The 18845-nt window shown below is 39.6% G+C and overlaps 1 protein-coding gene across 4 annotated transcripts in view; it reads right to left on the bottom strand.

Moving 5' to 3' along the window:
• Positions 1-18845, bottom strand: part of DYNC1I1 (dynein cytoplasmic 1 intermediate chain 1) — a 319773-nt gene that overhangs the window by 16448 nt on the left and 284480 nt on the right. For all 4 annotated transcript variants that reach the window (XM_043588924.1, XM_043588927.1, XM_043588926.1 and 1 more), the window contains 2 exons: positions 5841-5981; positions 1561-1686 (listed from right to left, as the gene is read on the bottom strand). In XM_043588924.1, the coding sequence (XP_043444859.1) occupies positions 1561-1686; positions 5841-5981 (267 nt within the window). The remainder of the gene's footprint in view (positions 1-1560; positions 1687-5840; positions 5982-18845) is intronic.

The following is an 18845-nucleotide window of genomic DNA, read 5'->3' as shown; positions in this document are numbered from 1 at the left end:
GACAGTGTAAAAGATGCATTGAATATAAAGAATAATCATTGAAGAAAACATTGCTATAAAGCCATTGGCAGTGTTTTTGATTCAGAAGGTATTCTCTTTCCCAAAGACTCCAAACTACGTCAATAGTCACCAGACCATTTGTATCTTCACCACTGGGGATGAATATTAACAGAGTCTTTGTTGCTGTTGGGATGACTCAGCTTGTGGCATCAGGAGTGGTTAAGGAGGTGTCTAATGAAATAGATAACATGCAGTAAAGCTGAGAGGTTTCTGAATGTTTTACTTAGCAGTGCACATCCCCAAATAGAAAATTCCCATCTCAAGAGTCCTTCAGTTTCTCTTTCTGGCTGAATTAAAAGCAGCAGCAACAACAACACCTAGTTCGTTTCAACATAATCAACCCCACATACAGTAGTGTATAATAAATCGTTGCAGTGTAGGACAAACCATCCGGGACTCTGCCAAATGTACAGAATGCCGACTGATGAAACCATACGGAACCTTGTCAGTGTGATCAGCTAAACCCATCCACCAGGCAGGCACAGAGTACTTCCTAGGTCCAGGGAGTTATACATACAAATGTGGTACATTTTCCCCCTGGAATGCAAATTCTAGATTCATATTACACCAGAATAGCATTACACAGCACTCTTGTTTTGTTTTGCTTGAAAGTTCAATATTTTCTTTGTCTTTAAGGAAAAAATTCTTTAACCTCATTGCAAATGAAAGCTTTTGTCAACACTTTCCCATTTAGTAAAAATAGATACGTTTAAGTACAATTGATTGATAATGTAATATTTAAATAAAGATAGCATAAAAATTTAAAGAGATTTATCTGAAATACAAGATATAGATTTTTGCTCTTCGATATGTGCCATGATGTTCAGGAATACTTCATATATAATGTAACACATTATGTATGTAATACAATGTAGCTATACCAGAGATATATATATCTCGTAGAATAACTTTGAATATCATGAAAATAGTACAAATTCGGATTCACTTCAGCTTCTTTAATATATATACTGTGAAGGGAGCACAACCTCAGCCTCTTTAATTGGCTACATTTTAACTAAAGAGTAATAGTATACACTTTAAGTGAACATAATGAAAACTGGACTTTTTGTTTGTTTAACAAATTCCAAATTCAATGCTAGCATGATGCATTGGACAAACTTTCCATTCTCGTGAAATTGGTGGGAAGTGCCATGCTTTATCACAGGATGGGTGGGAATTCTATAGCTCTCTGAAAGAGCCTGGATCATTAACTAAAGCGGCCCATGTATGGAGACAGACCAAATTAGGCCCTAAGGAAGTCTTACCAAACTCCCACTGAAGTCAATGGAAATTTGCAAACGCACTTGAGAGGGCTCTTGTCGCCCACAGGTCATGTCAATAATTTCACTAGATCTTTAGACACACAAGTCAAAAAAAAAAAAAAAAAAGAGAAAAAAGAAAAAGAAAAAGAAAAAAAAAAGAAAGAAAAAGGAAAAGAAAAGAAGGAAAAAGAAAAAAAAAACCCAAAACACCCAAACCTGTAAACCAAAAAATATGTACCTCTCCAACATCGTAGATCCAAATTCGGCCTTCTGAGTCTCCAACGGCAACTTCTTTCCCGGCTTGAGCCCAACGAACACGGTTTAGGGCAGAAGCCCCTTCAATGGCCACACTTGCTGTCGGGACCTGTCAAAGAGGTTACAACAGCAATAAAGAATCTCTGAATATGAATTTAGATACACAAATTTAGCATGATACGTTTAACTGGGTGAGTCACCACTGCCTTCACGTGCATGAAGTAATATACGTCCCTGTGCAGGGGTAAAAGGATTCATTGTTCTTAAATCACATGCTCCACTGAATTAAGGGGTAGAGAGGAGACACTTTAACAAAAAAGGAAAAGAGGGAGAGTCTTTTTCCACAGTCAATGGGCAATGAGTGACAAATATTTCTCCGGATTATGCAGGGTGTACATCCAACATACAAACACAGCAGCTAAATGTGATACTTCACGATCAGGTCATGATTTTATGGATCGATGGAGAGAGAGATTTCAGGATTTACCAAGATTAAGGATACTATAAAAGGCAGGAAGGGGGGTTATGGTGGAATAAAGGTCATATTAATGTGTGTCTTCAGGGAAAAAATATGTATTGATCCTCCAAAACCTCATCAGGGAAGGGATGATCAGAAGAAGACAAAAAGTGCAGGTGGAAAAGCTTCAAAACCTCAAATTCTCCTCTTTTTTTCTTTTCCTTTTTCCTATTTCCCCCCTTCCTGTCAGTACCAGGATGGACGAAGCACTCTATAAGTTTGGAGATGTCCCCAGGCTGATACCCTGATGGACTGCAGCCCCTGTTTGTAGAAGAGGCCTTCCATGTCCTTTAACACTGAAACCTGCCAATGCTGATAATTACTATCATACTAGTTATTGAAATACACTGAGGTGCTGAAATGGAACCTGCAGCATTTATGACAAGAGCCATAGTATTAAGAAGACGTTTTAGGGGGCCCACCCCTCTGTATCAACAGTTGTGTAAACTCTTGTCTTTAAGTTTGGAACTTTATACCTGATGTAAAGATCGCATCTCTGCTTCTTCTCCAAGAACGTGGAATGGGAAATGACAACAGGCCATTAAAAAGCAAAAGAGTAAATGTTGAAACACAAAGAAAAAAATAGAGTGAAAGGAGGGCCCTAGAGATCATCTCATGCCACTGTTTAAGACCTGTGTCTCCTAAACAGGTCGTTTTAGGATGGAAACTCGACGTACTGTGCCTCAGCTCTCCCGGCGTTCTGCTATTCAAGGAATTGAAACCATCTGTTTATGTGAGATTATTGACCCAATACCTATCTTTAAAATAGCAATAAAAACTCCATCATATGTAAGAATCTATGTTTAAACTTAATCTTGAAATCAATAAAAATTCTTTTACCTGCTTAAATCACTGTATGTCAATTGTGAGCAAAAATGTAAAACGAAAGTCCCCAACTCATTTATTTTTTTAAAAAATACACAATTTCTACAATAAAGGTGCCTGCTGTGCCGGCAGGAGGTTGAATTTTTAACCAAACCTTTCAAAGGCCAAAACAATGTGAATTTAGATGGGCCATAATTCTGTCAATATGCTTTATTATTAGTGCGCTGCTCAGAAAACAAATCTGAGATTCAGCCATACAGTTTTCAGAGTTAGTTTTTAACACCATAATTTAGGGAGATCGTACAGGATCATACTTTATAAACCTAACTCTGTTCAACATCAGATTTTATCAATGAACAATCTCAAAAATTGAATAAAAATGTTGAATCTCAATATGAATGTTAAAAATTAATCATTCAAAATAAACTGATTTCTGATACACTTTAAATTATGCCTAATACATTTGAAAGAATCGTATTTATTAAGAATTAAGTAATATAGCAAACTGGGACAAATACTATTTTAGCCATTTAAAAATACCTTCAGTTCAAATATTATAAATGGTTAAAAAAAAGACTATCACAGCCTATTATATGTGCTAAAAAAGTATCAAATGCATGAAGTAAATGATAAAATATATTTTATTAGTTTTACTCATAATGACCCTTCAACAGGTGATCAGTCTATAACGAAACTAATCCATATATTGAACTCTATCTCTCTTACTTCTGTACTTTGCTTTCACAGTTATATTCACACTTTTTAAGGCTCAATCATTTTAATTGCAAAGACAGCATATCTACTGCCTAAATTACTACATTGTGTGGAGTGATACTCAGGTAGGTGAATATGAACTATCCTTGCATAGGAGCAATTGGAATAACTTGGTCTAAAGGTACAGTAATTTCAACAACAACAGCAACAAAACCCACTGGGAATTCAGGTTCTCTCTCTTTTTTACACAAATTTACATCCTAATCCAACAAACACTTGAAAAATCTAGTTCAACTTGATAGGAGGTAAAAGTCATTCGAGAGTTTAAAAAAGTGTTCAGTTCATTACCGGATTTGAATCAGACTCGACATTTCTACTAGTATTCTGAAAGCAGAATTATGGTTACCACAAAACTAAGCAATTTGCATGGCCCATAATGATTTTTTAAAAATATTTATCTACAAAACTCTTATGTGGTTGTCCCTTGATACCTAGAGAAAGAGAAGGGAAAAATTATATTTGGCAATTAATTTCCTTTTTGACAATTTCATTGTGGACACGATAAGTTCATTTTACCTAGAAAGCAGACTACAAACAAAATAAGAACAGCTACATAGGAATTATTAAGGCATGTGTAGAACTCACTCCACTGCATCGTAGTTGGGCATCACCTAAGCATCATTTCTACTAAATCTGATTTCTGATACAAGGGGTCTCCTAAGCCAACCTGGAAAACGTGTGTCTTTTGGTTGATTTAAGTGAATGAGTTTATTCTAGCAGATAGAAGCAATATGATTTTAATCAACAGTGATGAAAGACTTTGGGAAACCATCACAATGTGGAATAACAGCATCTTTCTATGAAGAGCAATAATGTTATGAACATTTCAACATCCAAAAATGATGGGCATTGCACACATTTATGCCTTTTGCTTATTTTCAAAGATACTTCATCACATAACTCTTATCTTTGTCACACAGTTCTTGTAGCCAAAAGAAAATAAAAAAGACTCAAACTGAAATATTTGAAAATGTAACTATTTGGCAGTGGTCAGAGATGCATATAATTTTGCAAGTTACAGAGGCTCCATAATAACACCTGAGGGATATTTCCCTGCCCCCTCCCACAGAAAATACTAGGGGGCCTGCTCCTCCTCAGATCCTCCAGCTATAGGCTTCCTAATTAAAAAGGCTGAGCTGCTTCCTGCTCAAAACACTTCAAAAGACCTTTCTCTTGTTCTCCACTTGACGTACAGTTTACATGCTTGTTCCCCTTACCTGTCCCTTCTTATTTACGGAGAGGTGCCCTGAATCAGAAGCCGGGAAGTGCTGAAGAGAACGTTTTATTTTTCTAAATCGAAGGACATTTAATATTCATGTTAAAAAAGACACAAGCCTTCTCCCCAGTAGCTGAGTTAGCACCTCAGTACTGTTGAGGGTGTGGGCAAAAGGAAAAATGCACATGGCAGAATTTTTTAAAACATAAATGTATATAGCATAATTTTTAAAAAGAATATTTCCTTATTATTAATTCCCCCCTTTTAAAAAAAAGGGGGGGGGAGGCCATTTTTCACTTCTCTAAATGTGACATGTTGATATCCCGCTTTTTTTTCAAACACTAAGTTTAACATGTTCAGAGTTGCAAACTATTGTAAAAGTCTGCCTGTAAGTTCAGCATTTTAGATAAAGATGATTTTACCTTGTAAAAATCAAATGGAGGATGGATCTAAACATAAAGGGTCAACAGAATCATCTCTTATGAATTTAAAATAGAAAGTGTACCAATAGCAAACACTGACAAATAACCCTTTTTAAAAGCTCAATCTCGAGTCAGCGTCCACAAAAGCTTACTTTTCCAAGTGCTTGCCAATGGAGTTATTTCAACACTGCTCTGAAATATGCCTGTGTATCCTTTCCCGCAGGGAAAGGCGTGAACACACAGCGTTTTGCTTTTTGCAAAGAAGGGTCGTCCATTGTCCAGGATCGGCCACGGTTTGGGGATGACGTGAGATGAAATGATTTGGGGCCAGTGCATCTGCCAGTTCCCTTCAGAGCAGTCAAGAAAGGGGGTCGGCAGCCCAGCTGCAGTTGAAGGGTCAGTCCAAAAAAGGCCATTGGGAAGAGAGAGGGGGAGACGGAGAGAGGCCGGCTGCGCCCTCCTCCCAGCCCTCCCCCCCCCCCAACTCGGGCGCCTGCGCCGCCGCTCACCTCGGTGTCATTGTTGAGGTTCCAGAGGTCCAGGCGCCCCATCCCGTCCACGCAGGCAAAGAGCGCGGGATGCACGGGGGACCACATGACATCGTACACATAGTCTGCATTGTCTTCAAAGGAGTAGAGCGGCTTGTTGTGCTGTAAAGCAGAGAGACCGTGAAGACTTTGTGGCGCTGCCGCTGCCTCGGGCTGTCTAGCGAGCCTAATTAAAAACTTTGCACATTCACAAAGTGTCATAAAACTTCCCGAGATGAAAGTCCTCGAAAAGGTGAACCGCAGCTTTAATGTGACTAGAACTGTCCAGTGGCATAAATAAATACCGGGGGGCGAGGGGGTGGGTGGGAAGGGGGGACTCTTAGGGGACTGGGGGCTGGGACCGGCGGGGGAGGCGGTTTCAGACACAGGCGTACGAGACATTCCATGCAGGTGGACGGGGCTGCCCATTAGCTCGGAATTCTCGCCAGGCTACGCTCCGCGAGTCGCTCGGAGCCCAGACCCAACCGCGCTCGGCCTGCGGGGATCAGACCCGCGGGGATGCTCTGGAAGCCCCCGCTTGGCCCTGCGGCCCCGGACCTCTTGCATGGAAGGCAACGCCTGCCACCTCGTGGTCTTTTTCTGTAGCTGCATGCCTGCTTCCAGGCCAACTCCAGGCCAAATTCGTACTTTAATGGTTCCTTTGCGGCGGGAATGGGAACACATTTTTGAAGGGATTTGTGTAGCTCTTTTGGGAGGTTAAAAATCTCGCGGTTCTAAGACCCTAGTTTCTTTGCCTCGTCAGGTGGACTGGCGTGGCTCAACGTAGAATCCCTGAACCTTCACAGAAGATGAACCACATTTTCTAGATCACCCAGTATTTCCAACAGCCCTGAAATTGGTGTTTTGGGGGAAAGCATTAGCACACCCCCCACTGCATACAAATGCTTCTACTCCAGAGGGATACAATAAATTAAAATGGCACTCTTGATTTCCAGTGAATATTGTCACATCAAAATAGCACAGAAGTCAGAGGCAAGTTTGAAAGTACACCAGAAATAAAACGTAATTGGACTTCATGAATTATTCATTCCATCTGGCTTGTCTTATTCTAATTTCTGCATAATGGCTTTACTAATCCCTGATCAATTAATGTAAAATGAAATTTAAATGATAATGAAAGCCCTAGAGATAAAAGAAATTAAGTATTCTTATATCCTCTGACAGAAATCTAAACAATGGGAGTTTTTTTCCACAATGTCTTCTTCATCCAGTCAGCTGTCTGTATTCTCTTCCTGGGTTCGGCTAAATGCCTGTGCAGGCCAGAGGAATAAGATCAAAAAATATAACACACAATATGAACAATCAAATCCTTTATGCATAGAATGTGCAAAGAATGTTTCTGTAGGTAACAGCTCCAAATGTTCGAGTGAACTCCCAATGTGTATGGTTAGCAAAGGTAAAATGCATAGAATGCACTTGCTGATGTGAAAGTGAGAAAAATCGGTGAGAGACAAAAACCTAGAGCAAAGATTTGTTAGGGTAGTAACTGTGATTTCTCTTTCCATGAATTATATCGCTTTGACATTGCTCAGAAATGAACACAATTCTAATACTATTGTAGCAACACAGAAGATTTTAGATGGGCCATTGTGCATGCAGGGGGTAGGCAGTAGATGTGTGAGATGTGCTGTATTTGCAAGAAGTGTCTAATGGGGGAGTGATTTGAAAAAGAACATATGATATTGAGACCTCAGAAAGAATTAAATGGACATCAGCCTTACATTTTTGTATTTTAATATTCTATAACTCTTTTATGCCAGAATGTTTATCGTATACCATGCTTGCAGTGTGATTCTGAGGTAAAGTTAATTGTCAACTTGCTATTTACGAATAGCTTCTTTCTTCCTCTTGAGCTTTGGACTAGGTGATTCAAACTTCCTTCTCCAGAGAATCTGAATATCCAGTGACACCTTAAAGTGGCACGATTGTATCATTTTTCCTTACTGAGATGGAGTAGCTGGTCCTTCACTGACCACTTGTAAATATTAAATTCTAACTCTTAGTACAAGACTATTCCCACCCCAAATTCTTGATTTTGTAGCTAGCCAGTCACTATTTGTTAAACAACATGAGTGACACAATTTTCTCAAAGTCAAAGCATGGAAAAGACATACTGAAAAAAGTCGATTCTCAGTATCCTCTCTCAATAACCCAGCTGAGAGCAGAACTGAGTATACAGAGGTCTAGATATAGACTTACACATACAGACAGACATTAAACACAGATCATATTTACGATCCTTGTTTTGATCAATTATAAAACCACCCAACCTTCAACAGCCATTTTCTAGAAAGCTGATATTATTTGATACATTAGTTCTCCCAATAAATTACCCCATTAATCTCTGCTTCTTTCCTTTTTTTTCTTTTAGTTGCTGCTTCTGTGAGAAACCCAATCAAAATTGTAATACATCCTGGAGACTTCACTTTTTAAACATCTGGAAATAACAGCCATTGTTCATGCTACCAAAATCCAATTGTCTCATGTTTAATAGTATTGTATTGTAATGCTAGTACTGTCTAGGTTTTTCTCCAATTTCCTTATTACCCCAGCCTCTAAGACTGAAGCTTGCATCGCAAAAACCACTGCCACGTTATTCTAGGCTACAGTGTGTGCAAGTTTAGGGGAAGGAAGAAGGCCATATGTTTTCAAGGGCTTTGTTTTAACCTTGATAGATTCACAGGTTGGGAACGTCTTGGTCAGGATTGAACCCACTGTCAGGGGACCAAGTGGACTGACAGCTAGGAACCCCTAGTTCCTGAGTACAGCATTGTGTGAGCTGTAGGCATGAGCTAACACCCCTCTTACATCCTTAGGCAGTGCTATTTTGAATATTAGCTGTACTTTTTTTGATCAAGGAATTCTTCATTCTCTTTTCTTTGGGGCTCAAAAGGTAATCTGAAAACCTCATTAAAAGTTTGGTGATGAGTGCACTTGTCGTGTTGAGCACCTGGTGATGTATGGAAGTGTGAATCACTGTATTGTACACCTGAAACTAATATAGCCCTGTATGTTAACTAACTGGGATTAGACTAGACTTAAATTTTTTTTGCCTCAAATGCTTACTGTAAAACATTTTAGAGTAGATAAATAAATCATGAAATATCAACTTTTTCATCAAATGTATCAAAAGCATCAGGATCTAAAGATTCTGTTTTTGAAGTTTGAAACATAAATGTCTGCATCTACAAAACTGCTGTAGCTTTATCACCGGTATTAGAATACTACAAGTTTTGAAAAGGTGCAGAATGTGGGGACAGATCTGACCAACGATTTTTGAGGAGGATCCAGTCATATCATTTGTGTAAATTAAAGCTACAGAAGCTTGGGGATTTTAAATATTCACTCCGTAAAATACTCAAGGCCATCTAATAAGCTAAATATGGCTTCACAGCACATTACTGTAGAAAGTGTTTTTCAAAACCTTCAAATTTCATGAGACAAAAACCTCTTCACCTGTGTGTCTCCATTCCCAGTGCCGTGTTTAGTATCAGCACACTGTTAAAGAAGAGAGACAAGGACGCTGCACTGTTACCTGACGTATTGCATGTGTGACAGACACATGCCAGTGAAATAAAGCCACGACACCCTGTGCTTTAGACAAGTTTCCGGGGCTGTGCCAAAAATCCAAAAATATCCAGACACAGATCAGCTTGACTTTAACATCCTGCCTCGCAGAGCAGAGAAGCAGGCGACCAGTCACCTCCCAGACACATGAAGGGCAGGGAAGGGTAAATTGTTGGGTGTTTGTTCTGCATGACTCTACACACACATTGTCTAATTTAATCCGCATAAAATCTCTGTAAGGTAGACGGTATTTACAGAAAAGAAAATTATAGTTCGGGAACGTTAGTAGCTTTCTCAAGGCCACGAAGATTGTAAGCAGTGGAGGTGGATTTGGTTCTCTGGTTTTCCTAGCTGTTTAAGCACATCCTTTATTTGAGGGAACCGTGTGGTCCTCTATAAGACATAGCAGTGGTCTTCGGTCTTCAGAGCAAATACAGCAGCTCTGTTACCTGTCGTTCTATTCAGTTCAACCAATATTTACTAACCACATGCTGTATAACTTGTAGAAAGGGTTAAAAAAAAAAACCACCCTCACAGAATGTCGGTTGCATTTCCCGAGTTGGTTATTAATAGTCGTGAAGATGTTACCCATACAATTCCAAGCATCCTTAGCACTTTTTGACACCAGCAGAAATCTTTTTCTTCAAAAAACTGGGAATAAGATGGAATGGCCCTTTTGCCAGCAGGGATAAACAGGAGGCCACGCGATAGAGGGTCTAATAAAACGATGTCAGGAGGCAGAGCTCCGGGTTCCAGCTCACCAAATGTCTATATAGCTTCGAGTGAGGGGTTACAATTACACGATCTGAAAGCTGAGGATAACATGGGGAGTGTGGGCCGGAGAAGGTAGTAGGAGAAAGTGTACACAAACTACAGACCATGGAAAATTTCACTGAACAGCCTTGGACCTTAGTGTTTTCATCTATAAGATGGAAGGTGGGAGCTACTGACCTTGAGAGTTGCTGCTGGCTTTCTACGACTCTGTTCTGCACTAAGGATTGACTGGAATAAAGTTTGCAAAAGTTTTTTAGAAAGAGCTATTCAGAGATAAGTATTATAATCAAAGCCATCTTACTTGATGCTCTGTGAAATCCGTTTCAGTGATTTTTAGAAATTTTTTGTTTCATAAAAATATACATATAAAAACGTACCAGTGTGGTTTTTGGTGAAACACCGAACATTATGAAAGTAATAATAGGTCTCTTATTTGACCAAGTAAAGAAGGCATAATGGATATTATGTTTACATGAGAGAAGGAAGCAAGGAGTGAACTCTGTTCCAGAGTGAACCTGTACAACATCCATGAATGTTTTACAATTAAGACTTGATCTCTAGATTTGAGCTTTGATTTTATAAGTATACTTCTGAAAATGACCGGAGCTGCATATTTTTCTAATCAGTTAACTATAAAATCATTTCATGAAAGATTAATTTCTATTTCTGATGTCAGATATTTATATATACCGAAGTCACATTTAGAGAATATAATGTTTGTTTTATTTTCTCTGTGTTATTTATTTTCCTCTCATCAGAATCTCTAGGCATCCCAATAGGGTTTAGAATTTTGAAGGTTGGTGAATAGGAAGATTTGTGTTAAAATGCCTCCTAACGCCTCCAAACACTGTGGTTCTTGAGGTTGTATTTGCCTCTAAATGATTAGCTTTCAAAGCAGATTTAGTAGAAATGTTTACCCAAACCATGAAAATTTCTTTTGGAGTAGAGGGGAAGTGGGGTGGGTGGTGGGGGGTAATGCATGGGTCGGTGGGGAAGGGGCCAGAAAACTAAATGTAGAATTTCTGTATCTTTATTCTGAAATAAAAAGAAAACAAATGGAATCTTACCTTGAAACTGTATCCTGTTGGGAAAAAATGATGACCAAAATACTAAACAATGAGTAATAAGAAAATGTCCTTCAAAAATTGTCATGTGGGTTCCTGTCAAGTAATTAAAATAAATAGCCAGCCAGTTCTTCCAGGAAACATTAAAATGTGAGACCACAATATCACTTTAAAAAAACCACCAAAGGACCCCAAAACTTCAGGCTCACACAAAAATGGATGCCTCTACCATAAAAAGAAAGTGCTTAAACAAACAAACAAACCAAAACTCACAAACCAAACCAAACCCAAAAAAAACCAACTTTCTTGGCCAAAAAGAGGTGTTGTGAATTTGGTACTATCATTAGAAAACATTATTTGCAACTTAATTTGGAGTCCTTGTAAAGCATGAAGTATCCTGTATTTAATCGTAATTTCTATGGCTAAATATTAAAACAGTACAGACCATACCTAAATGGCAACTTTGCCTGTTTCTATCATGATCAGAAATTCGAAAGTAGCCATAAACACTTTGGGTGAGTTGAGCTTAACAGCATATGGATAGTGCGTCGGTTTGCCGTTTACATGTATTTACCAAAAATATATTAGGACTTTAATTTGAATTAGTAAATTTACAGTAATTGCAAAGAAATTTATAGAAATCCAGGAATGTAGCATTTGTCTCTCAACAAATGTAGAAGTTTTGCTAAATAAGTACTGAAGCCACATAAAAGGTGTTCTTTGTTGCACTGCCTTCCTCGACTGCTTATTTGCATGGAAGAATCCTCCTAATCCAGGAGGCGCCACCAATAAAGAGGATAATTATCCATATAAAAGAATGTATACATATTCACAGGTTTTGACTAGTATTTGAGTGTTTAAAGCCACGATAAAAACTACAAGCTTTGCCTAATTCATAAAAGGAATATTTCCCGCACTGGCATGATTTTTATGAATATCAGGTCTACCTAATGGTTTTTTAAATGGGCATTTTCGGGGCACCTGGGCAGCTCAGTAGGTTAAGCGTCTGACCCTTGATTGCAGCCCAGGTCACGATCTCATGGTTCGTGAGAGCCCTGCGTCGGGCTCTGTGCTGACAGTGCCACAGAGCCTTCTTGGCTCTCTCCCTCTCTCCCTCTCTCTGCCCGGCTCCTGCTTATGCTGTGTCTCTGTCTCTCAAAATAAATAAATACACTTAAAAAATAAAAAAAAAAAAATGGGCATTTTCATAGCACGAATCTGCACAGAATCCATTCAAAAACACTGAACAAACTGGGATGCTCTCTTAAATTGCTGTTTGTGTCCATCTCAGCTGCTCTGGCTCTTTCGGTATGTTCTGCCTTCTTGCTTGAGTAGAGGGAGGGCAGAGAGGGTCACTGTATTGCCAAAACCAGGGGCAGCAGAATTGCCTCCCGAGTGCCATGGAGGTGGCTGGTCTGTAGACTGATTCTCTCTGGACTGATAATTCTAAGGACCACGTGGCTGTAGGAGGCAAGGCATACAACAGAACCACTTTGGTTGCTGCTGCCCCAATTCTGTTTCTCCTATGGCTAAGCGGTTTCATATCCAACATGGTATCAGTTAGAGTAAGAAGCATTCAGTATATGTACATAAAGATCAGGTTGCTTAGAGGCTGTATTAGAGGTGGGAGGGAAGGATGTTGGTATTAAGGATGAGGGGGTGTAGAAGATGGTAACGGATTGGACCTAGAAGCAACCAGAATTGTGGTTGCATTATTGTCTTGGAGACTTGAAAAGTTAGAAGAACGAATACATAAGGCAGCACAGTTTTGTTTAATCATTTATTATTTAATGCCAAATTGTTTAGCTGCATTTTACTAGTGGGTAGATAAAGTGGCAGAACATTTCGCTCTTTTTTTTTTTCAATGTTTATTTTTGAGAGAGAGACAGAGCGCGAGTAGGAGAGCAGCAGAGAGCGAGAGGATGAGAGAGAATCCCAAGCAGGCTCTCACTTCAGCATGGAGTTGATGTGGGGCTCGAACCCATGAACTGTGAGATCATGACCTGAGCCAAAACCAAGAGTTGGACACTCAACTGACTGAACCACCCAGATGCTCCCAGATATGTATAATTCTTAAAGAAAGATTTAAAATGTATAAAATTATAAACCTAGATACATGCATTATATCTTGATTCATATTTATTTCTAAAGTGCCAGGTAAACATTTGCTATTCTCCAGAGCTAATCTGACATTAGTGGTCTCACTACACTTAGTAAATATGACATTTAGACAAATTTCGTTTTTGCTCAAGAAGTCCCATAAACCAGATTTGTCTCATCAAATGGGTTTAAAATCTAATGGTAAAATTATTTAAATTAAAAAAAAATTTTTTTAAACATTTATTCATTTTTGAGAGATGGAGGGAGACAGAGCCTGAGTGGAGGAGGGGCAGAGAGAGAGGGAGACACAGAATCCGAAGCAGGCTCCGGGCTCTGAGCTGTCAGCACAGAGCCCGACGCGGGGCTCGAAGTCACGAACTGTGAGATCATGACCTGAGCTGAAGTCGGAGGCCTAACCTGACTGAGCTACCCAGACACCCCAAATTATTTAAATTTTTGATTCTACTTCCTGCATCAGCAATTGATTTTATATATATATATATATATATATATATATATATAATATATTATACACACACACACACACACACACACATACACACACATAAAGGGCATATTTTCAAAGGGTCAAAGCAAGTAGGTTTGCACTCCTGTGTCTTCTGGTGTTAAATGTAATATATCTTTTATATTGTATCTAGGGGTCCCTGGGTGGCTCAGTCGGTTGAGCGCCCGACTTCTGCTTGGGTCATGATCTCATGGTTTGTGAGTTCGAGCCCGCGTTGGGCTCTGTGCTGACAGTGCAGAGCCTGGAGCCTGTTTCAGATTCTGTGTCTCCCTCTCCCTCTCTGCCCTCCCTCCCTTGCTCGTGCTCTGTCTCTCTCTCTCTCTCAAAAATAAATAAACATTAAAAAAATCTATCTATCTATCTAATCTAATATTAGTAGAGCTGATACTTGTATTTATTTCAATCATGGCATGGAAAAAACCAGTAAGGAGAATCCCACAAAGCAAAAGTTCAAAATATTCTGTTTAAGTGTTTATTTTTTTTTTATTTTTGAGAGAGAGAGAGAGAAAGAGTGTGCATGTGCACAAAAGTGGGCAGGTGGGGGTGTGCAGAAAGACGGGAGACCAGAGGATGTGAAGCCTGACGTGAGGCTTGAACTCACAAACCATGAGATTATGACCTGAGCTGAAGTCAGATGCTCAACTGCCTGAGCCACCTAGGTGTACCTAAAATATTCTGTTTATCTGTAGAACATATACTTCCTATTTTGCAACAGATTTTCTTACCTCATTCTGTTTCACCTAAGCCAAATTGAAATTAATTTCTTTAAAAAAATTTTTTTAATGTTTATTCATTTTTGAGAGACAGAGAGAGCACAAGAGGGGGTGGGGCAGAGAGACAGAGGGAAACACAGAATCTGAAGCAGGCTCCAGGCTCTGAGTTAGCACAGAGCCCCATGCAGGGCTTGAACTCACAAACCATGAGATCATGACCCGAGCCGAAGTCAGACACTTAACCGACTGAGCCACCCAGGTGCCCCTGAAATTCATTTCTATTCAAAAAGCAAACAGAAGCTAAACGTGACGTAAAGAGATTCAGGACATTGTAAATGGCCATGGGAAAATAAACTACATTAATTATGAGCCCTGAACAAACTGCAAGTTTAAGAGGTCACATGAGGCTGGCCAAGAGGGATCCACACTAGGGTTTGGTCCCAAAACAATTACTTCGGGTGGTAAAGATGAGTTTTAATTTATCTTCCAACATCAGACATACAATGTAGTTTAGATCAGGAGGTGGGGGTGGAGACATCTTAGAATCTCACAACCATGAAGATAGTGTGTCTGTTATTTGTTATTCTCATTCTCTCTTCAGTATTGTTGCTTGGAAGGAAAAGGGTAGGGAAGGCAACTCATGAAATAAAAAGGCAAATGTTTCCACTCAGGTTAAAAGAGCAAAAGAAAGGATTCACAGCCCTGCTTGCACATTGGGAAAGCCCAGTCAGTTGAGTGAATCTTAAGTCTCAAAAGTGTTTGTACTTAAATGGATTATTCACAACTTCTGTATAAATAACAGCTACAGGTACGTGTTGGTGGGTGAATATGGGGGTGTGTGGGTAGGGGTAAAAGGACAGGAAGTATGAACACAGGCTAAGTCTGGCTATGACTTGATGATCACATTCTTGTGGTTTCTTTCAAAGTTAAAGTCCTCTCCCCGAATGAGCTTAATAAAGGAACCCCTCATCCCCCTCAACCCCCACTCCCTCCCCCTAAAAAAGAAAAGAATTTGATGACTGGCACATGTAGTTTTATCGAAAGCCAATTTTAATGTTTGCTATTTGGTGCTTGGAAGGGAGGGTAAGGGGGACTGAAAATAAGGATGAGGGGAGAAAAAAGTCAGACGCCACCTGAACGTCGTGTTTATCAGAAAGGCAGCCAGCAGGGCTTTGGGGTTGTGGGGGAAAAAATGCATTCTGTCATCCGGTAAGTGTTACTGGCAGTGAACTATTGATTTTGTTAATCTTCTTTCCTATTTTAAGTGTTATGCTTAGATACTGGAATAGCAGAAACTTTAACTTGTGATTTTTATTGTGTTCTGGTATTTTAAACATTTCACAAAATGTTAGCAGAAGGAAATACGCTCAAGGCCCTTTGTTAGAATTATGTAATTTTTAGATGTTTTCATCTCAGTTTAAAATAATCTAACCCATTTTAACAAAGTAGGTTGTTTTACTTAGGATACCCACATGTATTAATCCATCAACAGTGGATTATTAAGGACCTACCCTACGCTTTCCACTTTGGGCAGTCAATAGAAGAAATATAAGATCTACCTCTGTTCTTAGGGACTCACAACCCAGGTAGGAAAATGAAAATTGTGAAATAAAAGGAGAAGGATATTATTTATTTGGAGGTCTATTTTCTCAGTTTGTTCCAAAAGGATTTATGGTGTCTTACAAATTAAGTGTTCTATAAAGTTAAGAATAAACACACCACAGAGGCAGGTAGAATAGATAACTTTTACTAGGATTGTGAGATAAGCTGATTATTACAATCTGGTACTGAAACAGCCCTAAATGTCCTGATAACTAAGACAAAACACGTCGTAACACAAGAAGGTATGTAAATTTCACCATCTGAAGAAAGAAAGATTACAAATTCCTCCTCCCAGACACATTTTTTGGGAAAAACTCAAGGAGGAATTTACCATGTCTGTGAATCCCTGGAAAAGAGACTGGCTTTCTGTCTTGTTTATACCAAAGAAAGAGAACAAGGATGTAGCCAGGTGCTAAATTCTGTGGTACAGATGTTCGGTGCCAGAGGAATTCGGAGATTCGGGGTGGGTGGGGTGGGGAGTGGGTGTTGGTGGTTACCATGGTCTGATGTGGTCAAGGAAGGGATTATCTAGGACAGGTGATGGAACCCGCCTTGAAAGATGCCTAGGCTTTGACAGATGGTAAGGAAGCCCGTCAAGGAGGGGAAAGCAAAACATGCAAAGACCTGGCTGTGTAAATCGGCATGGAATTCCCAGATGAATGGAAAGGTGAAAAGTGGGGACAGCCTGGTGGACTCTGAGAATTTGTCCTAAGGAATAACAGGAAATAATTTGGGTTTGTTTAGGGCGGGATTGGGGCCATGTTACGAATAGTCTTGAGTACAGCGTTCACACTTTTTGATGCAACGAGCTACTAAGCTATTAAACATGTATTGGTCAATGGGCAGAGCATTGTAGTTTGTGCTGAACAGATGCAGAGATGTCTATATTCAAGTGTTTTCAGCTTTTCCAGTGTGGGCAACTGAATGATGAATATCATTAATTGAGTAGAAAGAAGAACAAACCGAATAGAGGAGGAAGATCTAGTTTGTAATATTTTAAACATGGTGCATTTGAGTCTCTGGAGATGACACTTAGGTGAAGTTGGCAGTGGGAATGTAGGTCTGGGATTCAAAGAGAGGACAGGCTTGAAGTCCATGACAAGGAATCATTCACAAGAAATGCTGAGGGACAGGAGAGAGCAGGGAGGAAGGAGAAAAAGAAGACTGTGACAGAAATTTTGGAAAACTGGGCCAAGAAAGTGAAGAGGAAAGAACCAGTGGAGAGCTCTAAGGCAAATCAAGAGACATAACTAGGGCTGGAGAGGGCTACAGGAATGAGAGGTGGAGAATATGAGTACTAAAAAGAAGCCACTGCACTTAGCAGTTAGGGGCTCATCTTGGTATCGGAGCAAGAAGTGTCTGAAGATTAATAAGGTTTGTTGAGGAGTGGATGGGAAATGTGGCAGCAGTTGGTATGGATGCCCATTGGCTCTTCAAGTGGTTTGGCAAGCTAAACCAAATTTTAGGACATGGTCGTGATATTTTAAGTTAACCCATCCATTAGATATAACATCTTTGACATTTTAGACCATTTCTTATGAGGGTTTATATCTCTTTTTAAATCTTTTAAAAATTTTATTTATTTATTTATTTATTTATTTATTTATTTATTTTAATATGAAATTTATTGTCAAATTGGTTTCCATACAACCCCCAGTGCTAATCCCAACAGGTGCCCTCCTCAATGCTCATCACCCACTTTCCCCACCCTCCCACCCCCATCAACCCTCAGTTTATTCTCAATTAAAAAAAAATTTTTTTTAATGTTTTATTTTTGAGACAGAGAGAGTGTGAGGAGGGGAGGGGCAGAGAGAGAGTGAGACAAAGAATCCGAAGCAGGCTCCAGGCTCTGAGCTGTCAGCACAGAGCCTGACGTGGGGCTCAAACTCACAAACTGCGAGATCATGACCTGAGATGAAGTCGGATGCTTAACCGACTGAGCCACCCAGGTGCCCCTATTCTCAATTCTTAAGAGTCTCTTATGGTTTGCCTCCTTCCCTCTCTGTAATGTTTTTTCCCCTTCCCCTCCCCCACGGTCTTCTGTTAAGTTTCTCAGGATCCACATAAGAGTGAAAACATATGGTATCTGTCTTTCTCTGTAGGACTTATTTCACTTAGCATAACACTCTCCAGTTCCATCCACGTTGCAACAAAAGTCCATATTTCATTCTTTCTCATTGCCAAGTGGTATTCCATTGTATATATAAACCACAACTTCTTTATCCATTCATCAGTTGATGGACATTTAGGCTCTTTTCATAATTTGGCTATTGTTGAAAGTGCTGCTATAAACATTGGGGTACAAGTGCTCCTATGCATCAGTACTCCTTGTATCCCTTGGGTAAATTCCTAGCAGTGCTATTGCTGGGTCATAGGGTAGGTCTATTTTTAATTTTTTGAGGAACCTCCACACTGTTTTCCAGAGCAGCTGCACCAGTTTGCATTCCCACCAATAGTGCAAGAGGGAGATTTATATCTTGAACACTTGGCATCAAGCCTTGCAAGTAGGAGACAGACAAGATGTATTGAAAGTGGGTGATGAAGCAGGAAGCATCTAGGTGCAGTCCCATTTCTGCCTGACACTCATGAGAAGAGCCTTGAACTTTCCTCTAACTCTTTG

Source organism: Prionailurus bengalensis, chromosome A2 (genome assembly GCF_016509475.1).
Source record: "Prionailurus bengalensis isolate Pbe53 chromosome A2, Fcat_Pben_1.1_paternal_pri, whole genome shotgun sequence".
Lineage (NCBI taxonomy): Eukaryota > Metazoa > Chordata > Mammalia > Carnivora > Felidae > Prionailurus > Prionailurus bengalensis.
The sequence above is the reverse complement of the archived record's forward strand: the minus strand, read 5'-3'. Positions and strand labels throughout refer to the sequence as shown.